The sequence below is a fragment of the Heteronotia binoei genome, chromosome 21 (assembly GCF_032191835.1).
Source record: "Heteronotia binoei isolate CCM8104 ecotype False Entrance Well chromosome 21, APGP_CSIRO_Hbin_v1, whole genome shotgun sequence".
NCBI classification, from domain to species: domain Eukaryota; kingdom Metazoa; phylum Chordata; class Lepidosauria; order Squamata; family Gekkonidae; genus Heteronotia; species Heteronotia binoei.
In genome coordinates, this window is record NC_083243.1 from 149454035 (window position 1) to 149473307 (window position 19273).

The window sequence follows — 19273 nt, forward strand, 5'->3', positions numbered from 1 at the left end:
TATATTTTAGAGCTACTTTAGCCTGATAAATCTCTGGAGTTTAGAGATCGTTTATTTTGATTTTCTGCCTGCCAACTGATTTGTTTTGATAACAACTAATTAATATTATTTTATCCCTCTCTCTTACCTTCAGTGAACCAATAAACATTCTTTTGGTTTTGAATTTTGAAAATGTCTGGTGCCTATTTTTTAGAGTTCTGACAGGATTTCTGTGTGGGTGCCTGAGGTACTGAGGGAAGGTGACAGGGGAAAAAAATTCATAGTGGTCACCCTCCCAAGCTGACCCTGACCAGTTCTTTACAGTTGCAGTCTCTACTCAAAGTGTCACCTTCCCCAGAAGAGTTCTCTTGGGAACTCTTCTCGATAATGCACGGTGCAAATACTTTCCAGGTATATTTCTGTTTCATCACTGGTCTACCCCTGATTTCCTCAGGACTCATCCAGATGACTGCTTCCTGCACTTTTGCTTGATGAATTACTGTTCAGCTGGAACTTGGGAACATGGGAGTTACATGAAGAGGGAAATATTTTTTTCCTATTCCATACTTCCCATAGGGAGCCATGCATGTCGAGTACATATAGGAACCTTAATTCCAAATGAACCATTCAGTAATGCTATAAGCAGAGGTTTGTATGCAGAATAAGTCTTTTCTCCCTCCTTTCCCACTGCAGACTGCTTTATTAAGTACCCAAGAAGTGGTTCCTGGCAATATTTGGGATCACTGCAGAGTATGACATGGTGACAATCACCTTTTTTGCTAACAGAAGTGGGATTTTGGATCCAATCTATGACCTGAAGCAATCAGAAGTACTGAAAGTACAAACAAGTTACATATTTGCTTCTTAGTAATCCTCTTTTTCTCCAACCCAGTTGACTTCTCCCTGTATTATATCACCTCTAATGATATTTAAGGAAGTGCCTCCAAGATGGTTTTGGACAATGGTACTATACATAAGCTATCTAGAAAAACCACTCTGGGAAATACAGATGCCCAACATAATATTCCTGTTCACATATAATAGTGAATAATATACCTCCTACCTATGTGTGCACGTATCTGTTTGTAAGAAAGTGCCAAAATGCGTTCACTTTACAAATGAAATCAGAAACCAGTACCTGGATAAATAGAGGTTAGAATCATATATTCAGCTGTATGTGCATTGAGTTATACAACAGTAACTCAATTCCAGGACACACATATATCAAGTGCATGCTGTACAGAAACTTCAAGTGTATTCACTGTAACTTGTGAACACTGTTATTATCTTTAAAGTATTCTCACTTCACCAGGGTGCTAGAGCCACCGGTCTTGCCAGAATACACTAGTCATCCTGAAGTACTGTTGAAATTTATAGGACTGAAATCAGTCATAATTAATTTATCCTCTTGATTTAAATAGGACAGGCATGGCTCATTTTCTCTAGACCTGTGAGTTTAGAATTCAGGAGTGGCATGCTTTCGAAATTAGCCCCCTTTAAATTGCATCCCCAATTTTTAAACAATATCTATAATAGATCGTAATTAAGTTGAGCAGACCTAGTGATGTGGATCGTCTTAGAGAATTAAAGTTTGATAGAAATATAATTTTAACAGAACAAAGTTTATTTAATTTTCTTTTCTACATCCCCAAACCTTTTTTCTTTTCTTTTTCTTTTTGTCATTTCCTTCCTTTATTAATGATTAGCAGCAGGATTTTTTTAAAAAAAAATGTCTACCCAGAGCTCAGTAGTCTTATGGGTGCTAGGTAGAATGATTCTATAGAGCTAATGAAGATGGAAACTCTGCCTGTAACAATATTAAGTTTATTTTCTCTAGTGATTCGAAGAAGTGAGCAATCTGTCACTAATACACTGAGTGAAATTACTTGTCTTGTTGGAATTCCTGCTGACAGTCAGTCACTCACAACGCTGACCTAAACATCTACCTGCTGACAAACAAATTGCAGTGTCAAACTTTGAAATGGTAACTAGCTGGTTTTAATTTTGATTGGTCTTCCTTGAATCTCTTATGCATTCTTCCTAACTCTTCCCCCTTTCTCTCTCTCCACATCTCCATTCTTTGCTAGGCTGAAAATATGAAATAAAGGAAACCCCTGTTTAGCATTTGTGTGGAAAAATTATTATTGCTGGCTGCATCAGAGAAATGTTATGTCAGATAAAACTGTTAAAGTGTGTCTAAGCAACATTAAGAGTGGCAGGCCCGCCAGTGACTGACTGGGTGAGTGAACACATTACCCAGACAGCATTGTAGGAATTAATTTTCTTCAATAAAGTGATTTTTAAGGCTCATATATTTCACAATCTAAACATATGTCAGTGTTTCATAAACAAAATAAATGGATTAAAATAATACATTACCAATATGCTGACACATGGAGATATTTTAATTAGGAATACTTAAGCTGTGTGATATTTAACTGCTGTATTTGTTGAAGAGATGCATGCATCTTTTCATAAAGCATGAGGCAGGTACAGAACTTTACATAATGGGGGACTGAAGCAGGACCAAATTGCTCTCTTTTTAACAAAGCTCCATTGCACAGCATATACCACTAGCATAAGATAAAAATAAAATCTTATACAATATACAAGACACTCCATAAAGATATGCAGCCCTTCAAACAGTTTTTTGCAATAGGGGGGAGCAATAATTCTCAAGAATAATATTTTTTCATAAAAGGCTACATTTTAACATCTTAGCTATTTAAAGGCCATATTTACATGACTGTCACATTACAACAGCCTCTTTCCTGCACATTCTTCTTGACTTTCTTTAAAGGTTTGCACAAAAATAGCTGAGGAAAGCAAATGTCAAGCCTGTCCTGAAATTTATATGTGTGAGAGAATTAGAATAAGTAGAAATGTAATATATTGTTTACTGTAGTGAGTGCCCTCTGTTCTCTAAAGGTCAAAAGCATTGTAACCTTAGAGTTACAGTTTCTGATTGTTCCCAGGGTTAAATACATTATCAAAATTAATGGTTCAAACCCCTCAACCTTCAGATATATGAGTGTTTCTTGCCTCCATCTGCCAAACTGCTCAACTAAAAATAGCATTCTTTGGCCTTCATTCTGTTAATATTGTACCCCTGAGGCAAGCTGTGCAATGCTTCAGCAGTACTTTGGATCTGCACCCAGTGGTATAACAAAAGGTCATTACTTTGTGTACAATTAAGGAAGGGGGGCTGAGGAGAGAAAAGCAACACACTGAAGAAGCATGCTGTACATTTTTTTTTGTTTAATTTAGTCAATGATAAAAACTTCAGTCTTCCAGCACACAGCTGCAGCCATAGTTAAGACTTGCCAAGGCTCATTAATGTTATACGCGATAAACTTTGAAGGACAAATTACGCAAGAAGCATCAGGGAAAAGGTAAAAGCCATAGGTTTTCTTGCTTGCTTGCTCTCCTGCTCTCCTCTCCTCTCCTTCTGCCTTTAAAGATCACTTTGTTTAGGAATAGCTCCAGCTAACATAATTGCAATGCATTATCACTAGCAACTATTTATCAACATCTGTTGATAGAACTGCTCTATTTCTTTCTTTACCAACATTTTTTGAGAAAAGAACCTGGAACATTATTTGTTTTGCCAAGGGGGATTGAAAGAGAAATGACAAGAAGGCCTCACAAAAGATTTAATGCAGTCAAGTCTTTTGGGGCAGATGCATGTCTAAGGAGCTGCAGTTGCTACAAGTGTATTATGATCCCTGAAGAGTTAAGCACAGATTTTTTATGTGATCCTATGGGGGGGAAAGTCACATAATGTCTACTTGTTTTAAGGTAAAGACTAAGAACTACCGCAATAGTGAAAAATGAGGGAGACAGGTACAGGGCAAGGAAAGAAAAGAAAAGTGAGAAGACAGAACACCAAACTGTAAATGCTGCATCATAAATATTTCCCACTTACCACAATTAAAAACTGTGTGTGGGTATTAGTTAATGCAAAAATAGGGTTGCCCATCCCCAGTTGGGGCCAGGGGATCCCCTGGTTTGGAGGCCCTCCTTCCACTTCAGGGGCATCAGAAAGCGGAGAGGGGAGGGAAATGTCCGCTGAGCAACCCATTATACCATGTGGCGACTAGTCCCCATAGGATATAATGGAGAACCAATCCATGGGTATCTGGAGCTTGGGAGGGCTGTTTTTTGAGGTAGAGGCACCACATTTTCAGCATAACATCTGGTGCCTCTCCTTTTAAAAAATCCCCAAATTTCAAAAAGATTGGCCCAGGGGACCAATTCTATGAGCTCCAAATGAAGATGCCCCATCCTATATTATTTCCAAAGGAAGGAAAGCATTTAAAAGGGTCACAGTTCCTTTAAATATGACAGCCAGAACTCCCTCCAATCATGCTTGCCACAACCTTGCTCCTGGCTCCATTCCCAAAGTCCCCAGATATTTCCTGAGTTGGACCTGGCAACCCTAGTATTTATTTATTGAAACATTTCTATCCTGCCTTTCTACCCAAATAGGGTTTCCAAGTCATTGAAGGTCAAAACATTACAATATTAAAACATTTAAGACATTAAAACAGCATTTTAAATAGCGTGTATATAAAACATTTAAGCAATTCAGTTAAAGCATATAAACACGCAGACACACCTAACAACATAAAACAAAAAGTCTTCATCCACAGGGTGTAAAGGCAACGATAGAGACACAGTGTCAACCTCCTTGGGGAGAAAGTTCCAAAGTTTTGGTGTCATAATGAAAAAAATCATCAAATGCAAGGCAACCCAAATCAGGACCTCTGAAGATCACTTAAGAGGATAAGTAGGTTCATATGAGAGAAGGTGGTCCATGAGAGGCCACCTCAGACTTTGTGAGAGGAAACTGATCACTTTACTTATTTTATTGGTTCCTGATGAAGGGAGCTTTGGATCTCAGAAGCTTATATCACCCCAAATTTTGTTGATCTCTAAAGTACTACTGGACTCAAATTTAGCTCTTAGGGGTGCCAACCTCTAGGTGGTGGCTGGAGATATCCCGGAATTTCAACTGGTCTCCAGACAACAGAGATCAGCTCCCCTGGAGAAAATGGCTGCTTTGGAAACTAGACTGTATGACACTATACCCTGCCAAGGTCCCAGCCCTTCTCATACTCCATCCTCCACAGGCTACAATCCCAAAAATCCCAATCCCAATTTGCCAACCCAGAGCTGGTAACTTTGCTAGTTCTTCTACTGCAGACCAACGCAGCTATCCTCTCTAACTGCTTATTTTACTTTGTCTTCTCCCATATCAAAAAGTTTACATATCAAAAAAGTAGGCACATTCCATTTTTAAGGTGTCACACATTTAGACACAGACAACTGGAATCGAAAGAGTGCACAGATTTAGCCATAGTTATGGGGGTAATGGAATCAGATTAGCTCAAGATACTTGTATCAGGCTAATGCCAAAAGGCTTCTCTAATTATCTGTTATATGACCATTTCTAAGGGCTCTAAGGCCCTAAGGAATGTACAAGTTACTCAAAATAGGAATTTTACTTAAGGTTGCCAGCCCCCGGGTCCCAGTGGGGAATCCCCTGGTTTGGGGGAATTTTCCTGCTGCAGACCAGTTGGCTGGTGGGGTAAACCTAAACAGAAGAAGAAGATATTGGATTTATATCCCACCCTCCATTCTGAAGAGTCTCAGAGCGGCTCAAAATCTCCTTTTCCTTCCTCCCCCGCAACAGACACCCTGTGAGGTGTGTGAGGCTGGAGAGGGCTCTCACAGCAGCTGCCCTTTCAAGGACAACCTCTGCCAGAGCTATGGCTGCCCCAAGGCCATTCCAGCAGGTGCAAGTGGAGGAGTGGGGAATCAAACCCGGTTCTCCCAGATAAGAGTCCGCACACTTAACCACTACACCAAACTGGCTCTCCAAACAGCAACATCACATGAGAACACTCTGGTTTTTGGGCAAACTCTATGGTTTAAGCCCAATTTAACAATAAAGTCTGCAAAAAAAACCCCAGAACATCCCCATCCCCATTCAATGACATCACTTCTGGGTGATGTTATCATATCGAGGACATCATGCAACATTCCTGCCCCCCACGCCAGAATGCCACCCAAATCTCCCTGCCAGAACAGCAAGGGCACCTGGCAACCCTAATTTTATTAATTCAGTAGACTACTATTCTGAACATTGTGAAGACATTAGCTGAGTTCTTCTGCACTAGTCAGTAAAGTATATGCTTTGCCACTTTAGTTGCTAGCTGAAATATCCAGGGCAGATTTCACCTCGGCAAATAGACAGAGTTCTTTAAATGACAGCATTATCTACCTGTGAATAAAGATGTAAAATTTATATGCTTTCCCTACACTCTTTACCAACAATTAGTTTACTACTGTAATAACATGAAATATATTTTGTACAAGTTAACACTACAATTGTAGTGATTGGCATATTTGAAAATATAGAAGTATAGATGTGTTTATTTTATTATTATTTTATTAATATTATTATTACATATATACCCCCATTTTTAACAGAGTGAACCGTAAACTGTGGTACCTGAAGAAACAGAAACCATCAAAGTGTAGTAAAGAAACTGAAGGTTACATAGACTTTTGATTAAAGGCACCTTAGAATTATAATATAGAAACATAATAAAACTTACATTTTTACAGAAAATTCAGAAAATAATTATTCCTATAAGGACATTAATAAATACTAATAAAGGTGGATAGTTAAATTTTATAGCAGCACTGAACTCTTCAATTATATAACCTTAATATTAGTAGTTGGTGCAAAATCCTACTTGGGCAGATTTTATAGTTTCCATTGCACTGCTCTTTGCATTAAAACGCCAAATCTCTATAATCAGTCTGAAATGGGCTCATTTCTGTGGCGTGTTTAACGTTTCCATCCCCCCACCCCAGTCTCCATGTAGACTGTAGCCACTGGAGAAACATTTTTTCTTTAAAACCCCATAGATGCATGCAACTGCACCTGTAAAATTCAGGCATCCCAGGAAGAGCATAACTGTGTGTTTTAGAAGAGAAGCAACAACAACAACAAGAAACCCCTAAAAACCACCACTTAGTAAGGTTGCTAGCCCCTAGGTGGCAGCAGGGGATCCCCTGATTTTGCAGGCTCCTGCCCGCCACTGGCCAGCTGGCATGTGAAGAAGCCCCACTCCCAACAGCCATGACTTCGTGTGATGTCCCCAATGTGATGAAGTCACATGGAAGTGATGTCATCATGCTGGGGACGTCACACAGCAATGCTCTGGTATCTTGGGTAACACTCACTGCATCAGAAACATTGCACACAGTGACATTGCCCCCCTCCTTTAAAGCTCCATCCCTCCCACCACAAGCAAGAGCATAGGACCTGGCAACCATAACCCTTAGTGTGCTGAAAAACATTCTTAAAAAACAAAACATCCAAACATTAATTTTTCCAGATCCAGGATGGGAAACTCCTGAAGATTTGGGGGTAGATCTTGGGGAGGACAGGGACCTCAGTGGGGTACTATGCATAGATTCCACCCTATAAAGCATCCATTTTCTTCAGGGGAGCTGATCTCTGTAGTCTGCAGATGAGCTGTAATTCTGGGGGATCCCCAAGTCCCATCTGGAGTCTGGCATCCCTACCATCTCTGTCTAAAAATCATCATGGCTCCTAATAAGGATAAAGTCCCAATGGGATTCATATACTATCCTACTGTAGAAGTGATTCCAATCAAGGCAAAGCTATGTTGCCTGATCATCTGTAAAAGGTTATCTAAGGCCACTGAGAATATCTCCTACTTCTGAAGAGATTCCTTGAAGGAAAAGACTTCTACAAATGAAGCACCTGGCAACTAAAAAAAGAACTTTAGAGCTATTACATACATAATATCATGGCTGTTCCTGTACAGTTTGTGATCTAAGATTAGGAAACATTTAAATATTGCCCCTCTTTCAAAAATTAAGCTGTAGAGTACTGAATAAATGTGTCATTTGATGTTCCTATTTCTCATTTCTAGCTTTTTGTTATTTTGGGCTCTGACCAGCAGGGTCGGCGTGTGGGAGTAGGCAAGGTAGGCAGCCACCTCACCACAGGGATGGGTCCCCCTCCCATTCCCACTCGTGCTGACTCTGATACTCTGCATTGTTCTTTCTTTGCTCCAATTGTTCGGAGCGGAGAAAGAAGGATGCAGCCCCTGCCCAGCTCCCTCTGAAGTGGGAGAGGGCTGGGCAAGGGGATGGCCAAGCATTTTTTTCTTGGCTCTGAGTGATCAGAGTCAAGAAAGAACACTTGCAGAAAGCAAATGAAACCTAAATATTACCAAAATACATGAATTTATTATCAAATGGTTAAAAACATTTATGGATCCAATTATAGCATTAAAAATACACTGTATACAAAAGGGAACTATTGCAACCTGACATGTTTTGGCCCATATAAGCCTTCTTCAATGGTCAAACAATGTTTTTACATAAAGATTAATGATACAACAGGAAATGCAATATGCAAAAACAATATAGAAGTTGATATCGGACCAAGAAAGAGGTTTAAAAATAAAAAATAGTTTATACAAGGCGAAATAATGTCTGTGAGGCCTCCTTAAGTCTGGCCTTATGCCTTAGTCCATTGCATACATGCTGAGTGATATTTTTTATTATATACCTTCCAATTTTGGTCCAAAGAATACAGGTGAAGATTACTGATCAGAGCCAATGTACCATAGATAGCTCTGACCAGGAGAAACAGAAAATCTCTGGGCACTGCTGTTGAAGGTTTTCCAGTCAGGTGCCCTGTTTAATTGGTCATCCATGTTTATTTAGTCATATATTTTTTTTTCAACTACTTTTCCATTCAAAAGTCCACAAAGCGGCATGCAACAGAAATCAAAATTAAAATCAACTAAAACACTAAGCGATAATGGAGCAACCAAAGTAATACATCAGTCAAGAGAGCCAGATAAAATCATACAACTTTCATTTAACAGGCATACTATACATTAAATTGTCTTAGACAATAAGCAAGTGTTAACTTACCACTTGATAATATTATTATATTTTACTACACAAACATAAACAAATATAACAAGGTTGTCTGGAGAAGTAATCTGTAATTTGTTCACCACCACCAAAAAGACTCACCAACCACTTGATCATAAAAACTGTGAGTTTTGGAATAGGTTACATCATGCTGATCTCAAAACCCAAGTCTGAGTCATGTCATCAGCCCAACATTTGCCTTCACCCCAGACATTCTGGGCCCTCCATGGTTCTGCCTCCCAATCTCCTCAAGCCTGCCTGCTGCTTCCTTTTGATGGTACATGCAATGTGAAGGGGCCCGACTCCTCTGCCAGTGGTGGTCTGTCATTTCTGGCTCAATGTTCACTTCCACCTGGACCATTAGGAAAAGCCCACTGCCTCCTGGGCCTGATGATCCAGAGGGAGAATTCAAGTGGTTCAAGTCCTTTAGAGCCATAAATACTTGAGGGATATAAAGTAAAAACCAGCAGCTTAAATCATGCCTGGGAACCTGCCAACAGCCAGTGCAGATTTTTTAGCAGACAAATATGTTCAAAATTTCTTATCACAAAGAATAATCTGTCAGACATATTCTGGACCAATAGAAGTTCCCAGACTGCCATTAAGGACATTCCCATATATAAAGCACTGTAGCCTAGATATTAAAGAATATTGAATGTGGTGACCAACTATCTCTGTCCAAAAAAAGGATGTAGCTAACACAATCAGACCGTTTTCATGCACAGCTTACCACGCAGTCACGTTCCTTTTCTCTCCACAGTGTCCGTCGGATTTCCCACTATCTGTGCTGAAGTTACAGGAAGTGCCGCAGCTTTTGCGTAGCAAACGTAAACCGGTAAAACCCAGTTTATGTTTGCTACGCAAAAGCCGCGGCACTTCCTGTAACTCTGGCGCAGATAGTGGGAAATCCGACGGATGCTGCGGAGAGAACAGGAACTTGACCGCGTGGTAAGCTGTGTGCAAAAATGGTAAGCTGCCAAAAAAGCACTACTGAGCTTCCCAAGTAAAGGACTGATCTAACAACTTTCTTCAAGCTATGAGTCTTCTCTTTAAGGGAGTGCAATACCATCCTATTTAGACTGGATACTACTTTGTGGAACCATAGAGCCTATCAATAGAACCTTTGTTTTGATTGAGTTGGTCTGAGTTCTGGTAAACCATGTGCAGTACCACTTGAAAAACAGCTGACTAACAATACAAATCCTATTATAAGATTAGGAAGTTCAGAGACTAGCTGAAGCATACTATGTAGTGTGAAAAACTAATGTCCCAGTAAACCCATTTATCTCCTGGGTTCCAAAGTAATTTTTGTTACTATAGAATCAACTCTTCCCAGTGATAATAGTTATAAAACGTATTAACTACACCATTTAAATGTCCAGGAGCTAACCTCTAGTGTGATGATTAAGCTTATCCCCTTTATAAGCTTTCAACTTCTACTTCATTATTTGACACTATTGCGCCTTTTCTTGGGGAATATTAAAAAGCTATATAATAAATTGGAGTGTAAATCATTTTCACACAACATTTAGTTCCCCCTATGACAAAAATAAATAAATGACCTAGCAAGGGACCAAACTCAGACTCCTGATGGCTGCTGGCATCCGACCAACTTAACGCATGGAAAGACAGATTCCATAAATACAGAAGCCGCAACTGTGTATAGCAGTCATCACCAAGCCCAAAAGAAAGGATAAAAACCATTTATTCAGATACCCACTACAAACAGCAAGAGCCAAGCAGGCCATACTTGGGGAAGCTTAAGAGAAATGCAATGTGCTGAATTTGTCTTTCAGTTAAATGATGGCATACTTGCCCTCTCCCTCCCTCTATAAAGGTATGAGCCTCTCCAGGTTAAGTATTTTGAACCTGACTGATTTCAGTGGAAGAGAGTTAAACATAGTAAACTCTCCTACTGAGACAGAAAAAGTGCTTAACGAAGATGGTATCATGCCCAGTATTAACAACTTATAATGCAAAATGGGCTGTGTTTCCCATTATCAAGGCTGATAGCATACTGCTCGGTTTGCAGCATAGTAAGTACACAAGGTGTTAATCCTTCTGGGGCTGTACTTAAAAAATTACTTAACATTCAAGCTATTACTTAGCATACAGCTGGTTAGCAGTTTTCCACTAAAGCATTGGCCTGGAGCCCACATATTTTTGTTTTGGCACATACCTGGAGCTGTAAAGGGCTGAGTCCAGAAGCAGCAGCAGCTGCCATTGTTGACGGAATGAACTGCACAGGATAGTTATCACCTGTCAAGAAGAACAATGCATACAGGTTTAGACAATGAGCAGAGAATAGCAGCAGACAAGTGCAAACATGGCTTCAACAGTACCTGTGCTCCACAACACTGCTCTAAGCCTAAACATCTGCAAACACAAAAGGGGTTTGCTGGGCACAGACTTGCAGCTCTACGTTGGAACTTTTGCTCCAGAGATCGCTAGTAGGCAAACTGGCAAAACATTAAATGCAATGCCTAGACCCAAGCATGCTCACCGTTATTACAGATCACAAAGCACAGCATCCTTGAAAAAATAAGAAAGGAATAATTATGTGTTTATAAATGTTTCAAGTGATAATGACACAGAGAGGCATGCAAAGGCTCAGTCTTGTCAGATAGTGAAAACCTTTTGAGCTTGGAAAAGTTGTTTGCTGCATGTCTTATAGCTAATTGATGCATAAGTGGAGGTTAACTGATTTCAATAAATTGCTTCTCCCTGAAGCATAAGAGTAGCTCAAACTTCTTGTATTCAGCTCATAGACCCTTTTCTATACTTACTATACTTTCATTGTGGGGTCCAGTGTCCACGCACCAAAAAATATTCTACAAATGCTCTGGCACAGAGCGGTAAAGCTGCAATACTGCAGTCTGAGCTCTCTGCTCAAGACCTGAGTTTGATCCCGGCAGAAGCTGGTTCAGGTAGCCGGCTCAAGGTTGACTCAGCCTTCCATCCTTCCGAGGTCGGTAAAATGAGTACCCAGCTTGCTGGGGGGAAAGTGTAGATGACTGGGGAAAGCAATGGCAAACCACCCCATAAAAAGTCTGCTGTGAAAACATCATGATGCGATATCACCCCAAAGTCGGAAATGACTGGTGCTTGCACCTTTACCTTTTTTTTTTTTATTACTTCATGATTCTAATTATCTGTGAATGAAAATTTGATACTAAACCAAGTAAACAGAACCCACATTAAATTAATATAGCTGAGTTTCAAATATTGGTCATTCATAAAGGTTGGATCCAGTGGAAAATTTCCAGAGAGCACCAATCCCCACCTGTCCCCATCCTCCATCATGCAATTTCTAGGGGCCCCTCTGTCCTCCAGAAACTTTATTTGGAGGAGCATTTGGGGAGTATTGTGGGCTGCAGTGGGAGGTGGAGAAGTCTCACTCTATTAATGGAAATCATTTCCATCAGAGGAAATTCAGATATGTATTTGCAGAACATGGTGACCTTTTGTAAAGAGCAGTTTGTCTGATCAGACTGAAATGTTTCCTCATGTCAACCTCATACAACACGTCTCTCCCCCATTGCTAACCTACCCAGCCTTCCCATTGCTGAGGTTTAGATTTACAAGTCCTTGGAACAGGGATCAGGAATTTTTGCTTATTGTCCTCTGCAAAGCACCATCTACATGGATCGTTTGTAATCATTATGGTTGAAACATTTGTAAATATTTTCCCTTCTCCAGGTAGCATTAGAAACAAACCTACTAGTACTTTTATAATTCAGTCCTGGATACTGCAGCAATTTAGAGTGTTTTATATAGTTTTGCTAAGAAGACCCGAAGTAGCCGTGGCCTGTGGATATGGTTGCCTATATATGGCATTGTTTTAAGCCATAGCAAGTATTAGGCATTAAGTCTGCAGCCAACTCCGTCACTTCAACATGCTTTTGCAAAGTTAAAGCTAGAAGGGGAGAGAAGACCAGAGCTTAAAAATTAAACTTGCAATAAAAATGCAGTGATTGATAAATTACACAATAACCATAATTTAATAGATTATCACTTTGGCTCCGTATTTAAAGTCAGCGTTATATGCTGTCTCAAGGCTATGTTTTAATAAGCTGCTCCTCTACACATTTTTGACATTCATAATAATCAAGCTACTTTGCATCAACTTATCTACATTGTATGCAGAATGTAAAAATGTAGGTGTAACATACAGGATCCAGAAAGTGTTGTCTAAGAACTATGAAGTTTTCCCCTGCACAATTGTGCCAAGTCCAATTCTCAAATATTTAGTAACATCCCATATCCTCATGAATACCCTTACTTCAACTCCCACCCAAAGCCCTGCCATACTTGCACAAATATAGAGCAAATAGTAAGCTGCTTTCACTTTTAAAATGAACAGTGAGTTTTGAATCCACAAGGTCTCTTTGCATCATATCCATAATACCTCATCAGACCATTGAGCACAGTATGTGCTTGTACACAGTCCAGTAACAATTGGCTTCTGATTGCATATGGAGCACTGCTACAATGCCTTTGCTAACACTACATTGTGCTGGTGTCCTATGGAGTAATGTTCATAATAACAAAAACTCCCCTGCTCTTATTCTCCGTCTTTATTTATTCTGATATTTGCAGAGTGCTGTTGTTTTAAATAACTAGGGGGTTTTTTCTTCAGTGGTGGGGTTTTTTGCCTATTTATGGTTAGATAAGTCTGCTTATCTTCTTTGATGGCTAAATGGAATTATGTGAATAGAGTTACAGAGTATCCTCACCCAAAGTTAAATAATGTTTCATAAATATACAAGTTAAAAAAAAGAAATCACAAAGATATAGAATTAATGATGCTTTAAATAGGAGAAAAATAAGCATTCAAGCTACAAGCATGGATTGCATTGCTGAACATTTCTAAGGCATTCTTTCTTTAAATATCATGAATTATTCATCCTTCTTCCATGCAGTAATCCTTTTCCCCCTCCATTTCCCCCTTTTGTAAGTTCAATACCAGTTGCTTTATTTGTACTAAAACATTTTCCATGTCAAACATTTTTTTAAAAAAAAAACAAACCCAAACTCTGAAAGAATTCCCTGTGGCACTGCTTCTTCACAGCTGTCATGCCTCTACGGTTTGAAATGGCATACATACACACACACTCAACTTAAAGTTAATTTATTAGTATCTGTACCACACCCCTCTGGCTCACCTGCAGCTACAGTTTTCCCTTTTGCTGATAATAAGCTTATTTTCATTCCTCTGTATTTTTCTCCCCTAAATCACACAGATATAATAGTGAACAGTATACAGCTAACATAATCCTGCCGCATTATATAATAGCATTATCTTGAGAACAAAGCATGACACTTCATACCATTGGAATGCTCTGCTGACAATAGTAAAATTAAAACAGGGGAACATTCTTTATGGGGAGGGGCTCTAGCTAAGGGTGTAGAGGGGTGATGAAAGTTTTAAAAATTTAATTACAGAAGACATATCTTTCCCATTCTAATTTTCTCAGCACAGAAATGGATCAAGGAACTTCTTGGTAGCTGCTTTGGCAATCTATCAGTCAACATGTTGTAGCAATTTTTTTCAAATTTGTTTCTGGATTTGGAATGCTTGTGTGAGGACCCATTCTCTTTAATTTTATAAAGGGAGACCAAACAAGTTGGAACAGGTTCCTTGTAGGTATAGGTGTGTGCTAATCTTGATTACTAGGAGGATGGCTGAGTGCAAAAAATACAATCCTTCATCATTCATTCTTGAACACACTAACCCTCCTCAGCTCTCCTGCTCAGATGATTGTCTATTTACATTACTTCTATTGTTTACATGTACAATGGAGCTTACAAGTCATGGGAACATTAGTTAACTTCTCTTTCACTTGTTAGAGTTGCCAATTATTTTAAAGCAGCCGCACATACTTGCAGCACATTGTCCTAGATGCAGAGCAAAAGAATGTTTCCCACTTTTAAACTAAAACGGATCACATATGTTGTGGAAGTGGATTTCCTGCATGGAAGGCACATTATGCAGCATGCAAGACAAAAAATTACCACATGCATGCAAGTAAAAAAAATGACAGTCGCCTTTTGCCATCTGTATAGCCACTTTCCAGTTTTCAGAAATTTGTTTGGTTTTACCTTCAGTGTGTTTTCCCAACCAACTTTAATGCTAATTAAATCAAACTGTTGGAAGAGCTACAATGAACTTCCTAGGATCAAAGTAAAACAATTGAGGAGCACAGCTCACTGGTCATCAAGCATCGTCATTTGCTTTCAAATTAATTAATATACTAGCTCAACTGTTGAGATAGTTCAAAATGACTGTTTCCCAACAACAATAGGCGGATTCAAGTTGCCATAGGAGCAACTGCTTTGTGCACCAAGCAAACTGTAACGGGAAAGATGGGGATGGATGAGGGGGAAGGAGATTCCTTCTCTCATTAGCAAAAGCTGTTTTCAGTCACCTTTTCACTTTCTCTTTTTCCAAGAACCCCAGCAAAAACAAAGCCTCCAAAAGTTTTAGATGCTTCTGCTGAGGGGAATCGATGGCTGTAAGGTTGCCAGGTTCAACTTAGAAAATATCAGGGGACTTTTGGGGTGGATCCAGGAAACTTTCCCCTTCCCTAATAAAATAAATCAATAAAAATACAGCAGTGCAATTCTGCTGAATACAGTCTTCATCTCCTCATCCCCAGCAGCTGCAGTTCCACGAAATGAAAGTGAACACACACACTCTCTCAGAAAGCAGCCAAATAAACACAGCACACACACTGAGGCAATTTACTCACTGGAGTTGCTGAATGTAAACATCTGCTGTATTTCAACCAACTTCTTCAGACTAACAGGAAAATGAAAGCAGAGTAGCCTAGGGGGTGAAGTTTTCCTCCAAACAAACAGAGGGACTCTGCTTGCTTCTCTTCCTTTCTCACATGTTTCACAAATAGGGTTCCCAGGTTTTATCTGGCTGTCAGTGGGGGACTTTTTTCACACACACTTAGCGCACGTGCTGCAATGATGTCACCTGGAAGATATGTCATCATGCCAGGCATGTAGCATGGGGGGACACTCTAGCATATGAGAAAAAACTCTGGTGCCATAGAGTTTTCAGCCCAAATGCTAGAGTGTCCCTCAAATGACATGCCCAGTGTGATGATATCAGTTCCAGGTAACATCATCACTCTATGCAAAATCACCTGGCATGTAGAGCAACAATGAGTTCTTTGAGGGCAGGGCTACCCTGCCGGCCGGTGGGTTGGAAGCCCCAAAATTGGGGAAAACCACTCTGGGGGGCAGGGGAATGGGAACCCTATTTACAAACTCACTGGGAAGACTTATGTGAGTCTGCCTACTCACCCCACCCTTGCTCAGATTTAAAGGAACACACACAGTCCAAACACAGGCAGTTTGCAGGCTTCTTTTAAGCTTGCACAGATTTAAAGACACATGGTGGATGTTGGAGTGAGGCTTCTCCCCGATCAACTGGCTGGCAGTGGGGAGGAGCCTGCAAAACCAGGGGATCCCCCACTGGGGCTTAGGGGGCTGGCAAGTAGTAGGATAACACATGAGCTAGTAGGCTAACACATGGAAAGGAATGAGCCACACACTTCAAAGCCTATAGGAGTTTCTTGCATTAAGCAAACTGAATGGGAAGACTGGGGAGGGAGTGGACAGAAACGCCTTCCCTCATTGACAAAGCCAGGGAGGGAAGCAGGGAGATTTCCTCTCTCACTGGCAAAGCCAAGGAGGGAGGTGAGAGGACAGAAGGAGACTCCCCATCTCATTGGCAGAAGGTACAGTTAGGAGTGGGCCCCTGGCACTTCAAACTGGTCAACAACTGTCAAGATGTGTTCTTGCCAAGGTATGTGTGTTGACCTGTAACCTCTACAATGTATATTTAATTGCATTGCCCTGTAGCAACCCTGTTCTTTTTCAGCTTAGCTGCTATCTGTCACACTCCTCTTTAGAACCATCATGTATCCACTATCGCCCTGTGCCCAAAAACCTCAAGGCCAAGGTGTCTGGTTCACAGTGACCTGCTTGCATCTGCAAAAAAGGGGGCATTTTGGGAAAGAACTTTGAAGGGAGGGAATGTTTTTTGCGCCTACTACTTGAATATGCAACAATTGTTTGTAGGATATATGTAGGGACCAAGTGCCCGCCAAAAACCCCAGTTTTAGCAACACTCATCTACGCTGTCATGTCATTCTCTCAGTAAATTGATCTCTTGCTTTCACTCAAGTCATTTAATGGGGAAGAACTGGCGGGAGTTGATAAACAACTAACCAAGTAAGCCCTGTTTTGACACTGGGCCTTGGGGCAGCAATCAAGATGACATTAGCTCACTCAGTTCCATGAAAAAAGCCCACAGAAAAACCCACCATCATAAATGCTCACAGGAAAAAAGCCCAAATGGAAAAATGCCCACACAGAAAAATGCCCACTCAGAAAAAAGGCCACATGGAAAAATGTCATGTAAAGCACCATATATATTTATAATTTATTCATCTCCATTTATGAGAATTAACAGATATTACCTACATTTATGTTGCTACTTTAGGATTAGTATGTCATATTTACATGCAACAACTTGTGATTTTATCAAGTATAATTGAATAATAATTTTGCTATGTTATTAGTATATTAATTAATTACAATACTAAAGTGACCTGAATGAGGACGGCTTTAATGCTCTTGAGTGTAAAGGTTTAGAAGGGGAAATATAGGAAATAAAAGCAACCATTATTAAGAAGGAAAAACTATAATAATAGAAATTAAACTCTATATAGAAATATTTTTAAATAAATACTTTAAATTTATTAATTTACAATTTGTCACCCTTTTTATGTTGGTATGAAGTAATTTCTAAAATACTGTCTAGTATTCACAGCTTTTGAACAACTACACGGCTTAAAAATTTACTTATTTTGTTATTGAAAATTAATACCATAAGATAACAAAACCATAACATTAAAACAAGTTGATTTCCTAGCTCAATTTTCCTTTACTTGTATTTTAACAAATATATTGTGGTACACCGAGTGACCATGACAATAGGCTGCCTAACCCTAATAATAAGAGCAACAATTATTTAAGAACAACAATAATAACAACTCAGGTATAATTCTTCATTAGCGGCCCCATGGCACAGAGCGGTAAAGCAGCATTACTGCAGTACTGTGGTCTGAACTCTCTGCTCACGACCTGAGTTTGATTCCGGTGGAAGCCGGATTCAGATAGCCAGCCCAAGGTTGACTCGGCCTTCCATCCTTCCGAGGTTGGTAAAATGAGTACCCAGCTTGCTGGGGGGAAAGTGTAAAAGACTGGGGAAGGCAATGCCAAACCACCCCGTAAAAAGTCTGCCATGAAAATGTGAAAGCAACGTCACCCCAGAGTCGGAAACGACTGGTGCTTGCATAGGGGACCTTTCCTTTTCCTTCATTGCAAATGAGCCAGTCTCCTTAAGTAATTAAGTTTATCTTCCACCTGCTCATATTGCTGCACAGAAGTGGCAACCATGTCATGTAGTGCCTCATACTTTCTCTTTTTCACCTCTAGGCGGCCTGCTGGTGTATTAGCCAGTGTAAGGCTGATTTTACACTGGGCAGAAGATTCTCTTTCAGGGCGCTTTAAAAAATGTTGGGCTGATTCTACACTTAGGTTTGATGAGCACTGAATCCGCATTGAATTTGCCTGCTAGAGATCCACATCATTCAAAGTGCATGCACATTTAAAAATCTGCTCCTCACCTTTTTGCCAAGTTTTACATCTACATTTGCAAAAGAAAGAAGAAAGCTGCAGGCCCTAGCCCCTCCCAGAGCCTGGAGGTTGAATTCAGCTGTCTCTCTAGATTGCCCGGTCATAGGTGTGTGTATGGGGCGGTGGTTCGTAACCCCAGTCAAGGCGCTGCTGTCACACACATACTCTCAACCACCCCAAAACGGGCTTTGCTTTGGCTCTGGGCTTTTCTTCCAGGACAGGGGGGGGAGAAGTGAGCAGAGCCGCCAACAACCTGGAGCAGGAGAGAGATGCCACCCCTAGCAAAGACTCCAGCCCCCCCGCGCAGCAGTGTGCACATTACTGCCGCACATCACCTCTTTCTCCTTCCAAGGGAAGTCGAGCTCAGAGGAGAAGGCACCCCAGTCAGCTGCTCTCACCTGAAGATGACAGAATCTGGGTGGGGCTGGGCGTACTCTTCTCCTCTGAGCTTGGAGGAGAAGAACGCACCCTGCTCAGCTGCTCTTACTTTCAAAGCAAGAGCAACTGGGTGGAGTGCGTTCTCCTCCGAGCCCAGCTTCCCTTGCAAGGGAAGCCAGGCTGGGTGGACAGCACCACCAAT

At 40.4% G+C, this 19273-nt stretch overlaps 1 protein-coding gene across 18 annotated transcripts in view; it reads right to left on the reverse strand.

Moving 5' to 3' along the window:
- Positions 1–19273, reverse strand: part of SOX6 (SRY-box transcription factor 6) — an 841142-nt gene that overhangs the window by 169584 nt on the left and 652285 nt on the right. For all 18 annotated transcript variants that reach the window (XM_060261709.1, XM_060261715.1, XM_060261714.1 and 15 more), the window contains one exon: positions 11153–11232. In XM_060261709.1, the coding sequence (XP_060117692.1) occupies positions 11153–11232 (80 nt within the window). The remainder of the gene's footprint in view (positions 1–11152; positions 11233–19273) is intronic.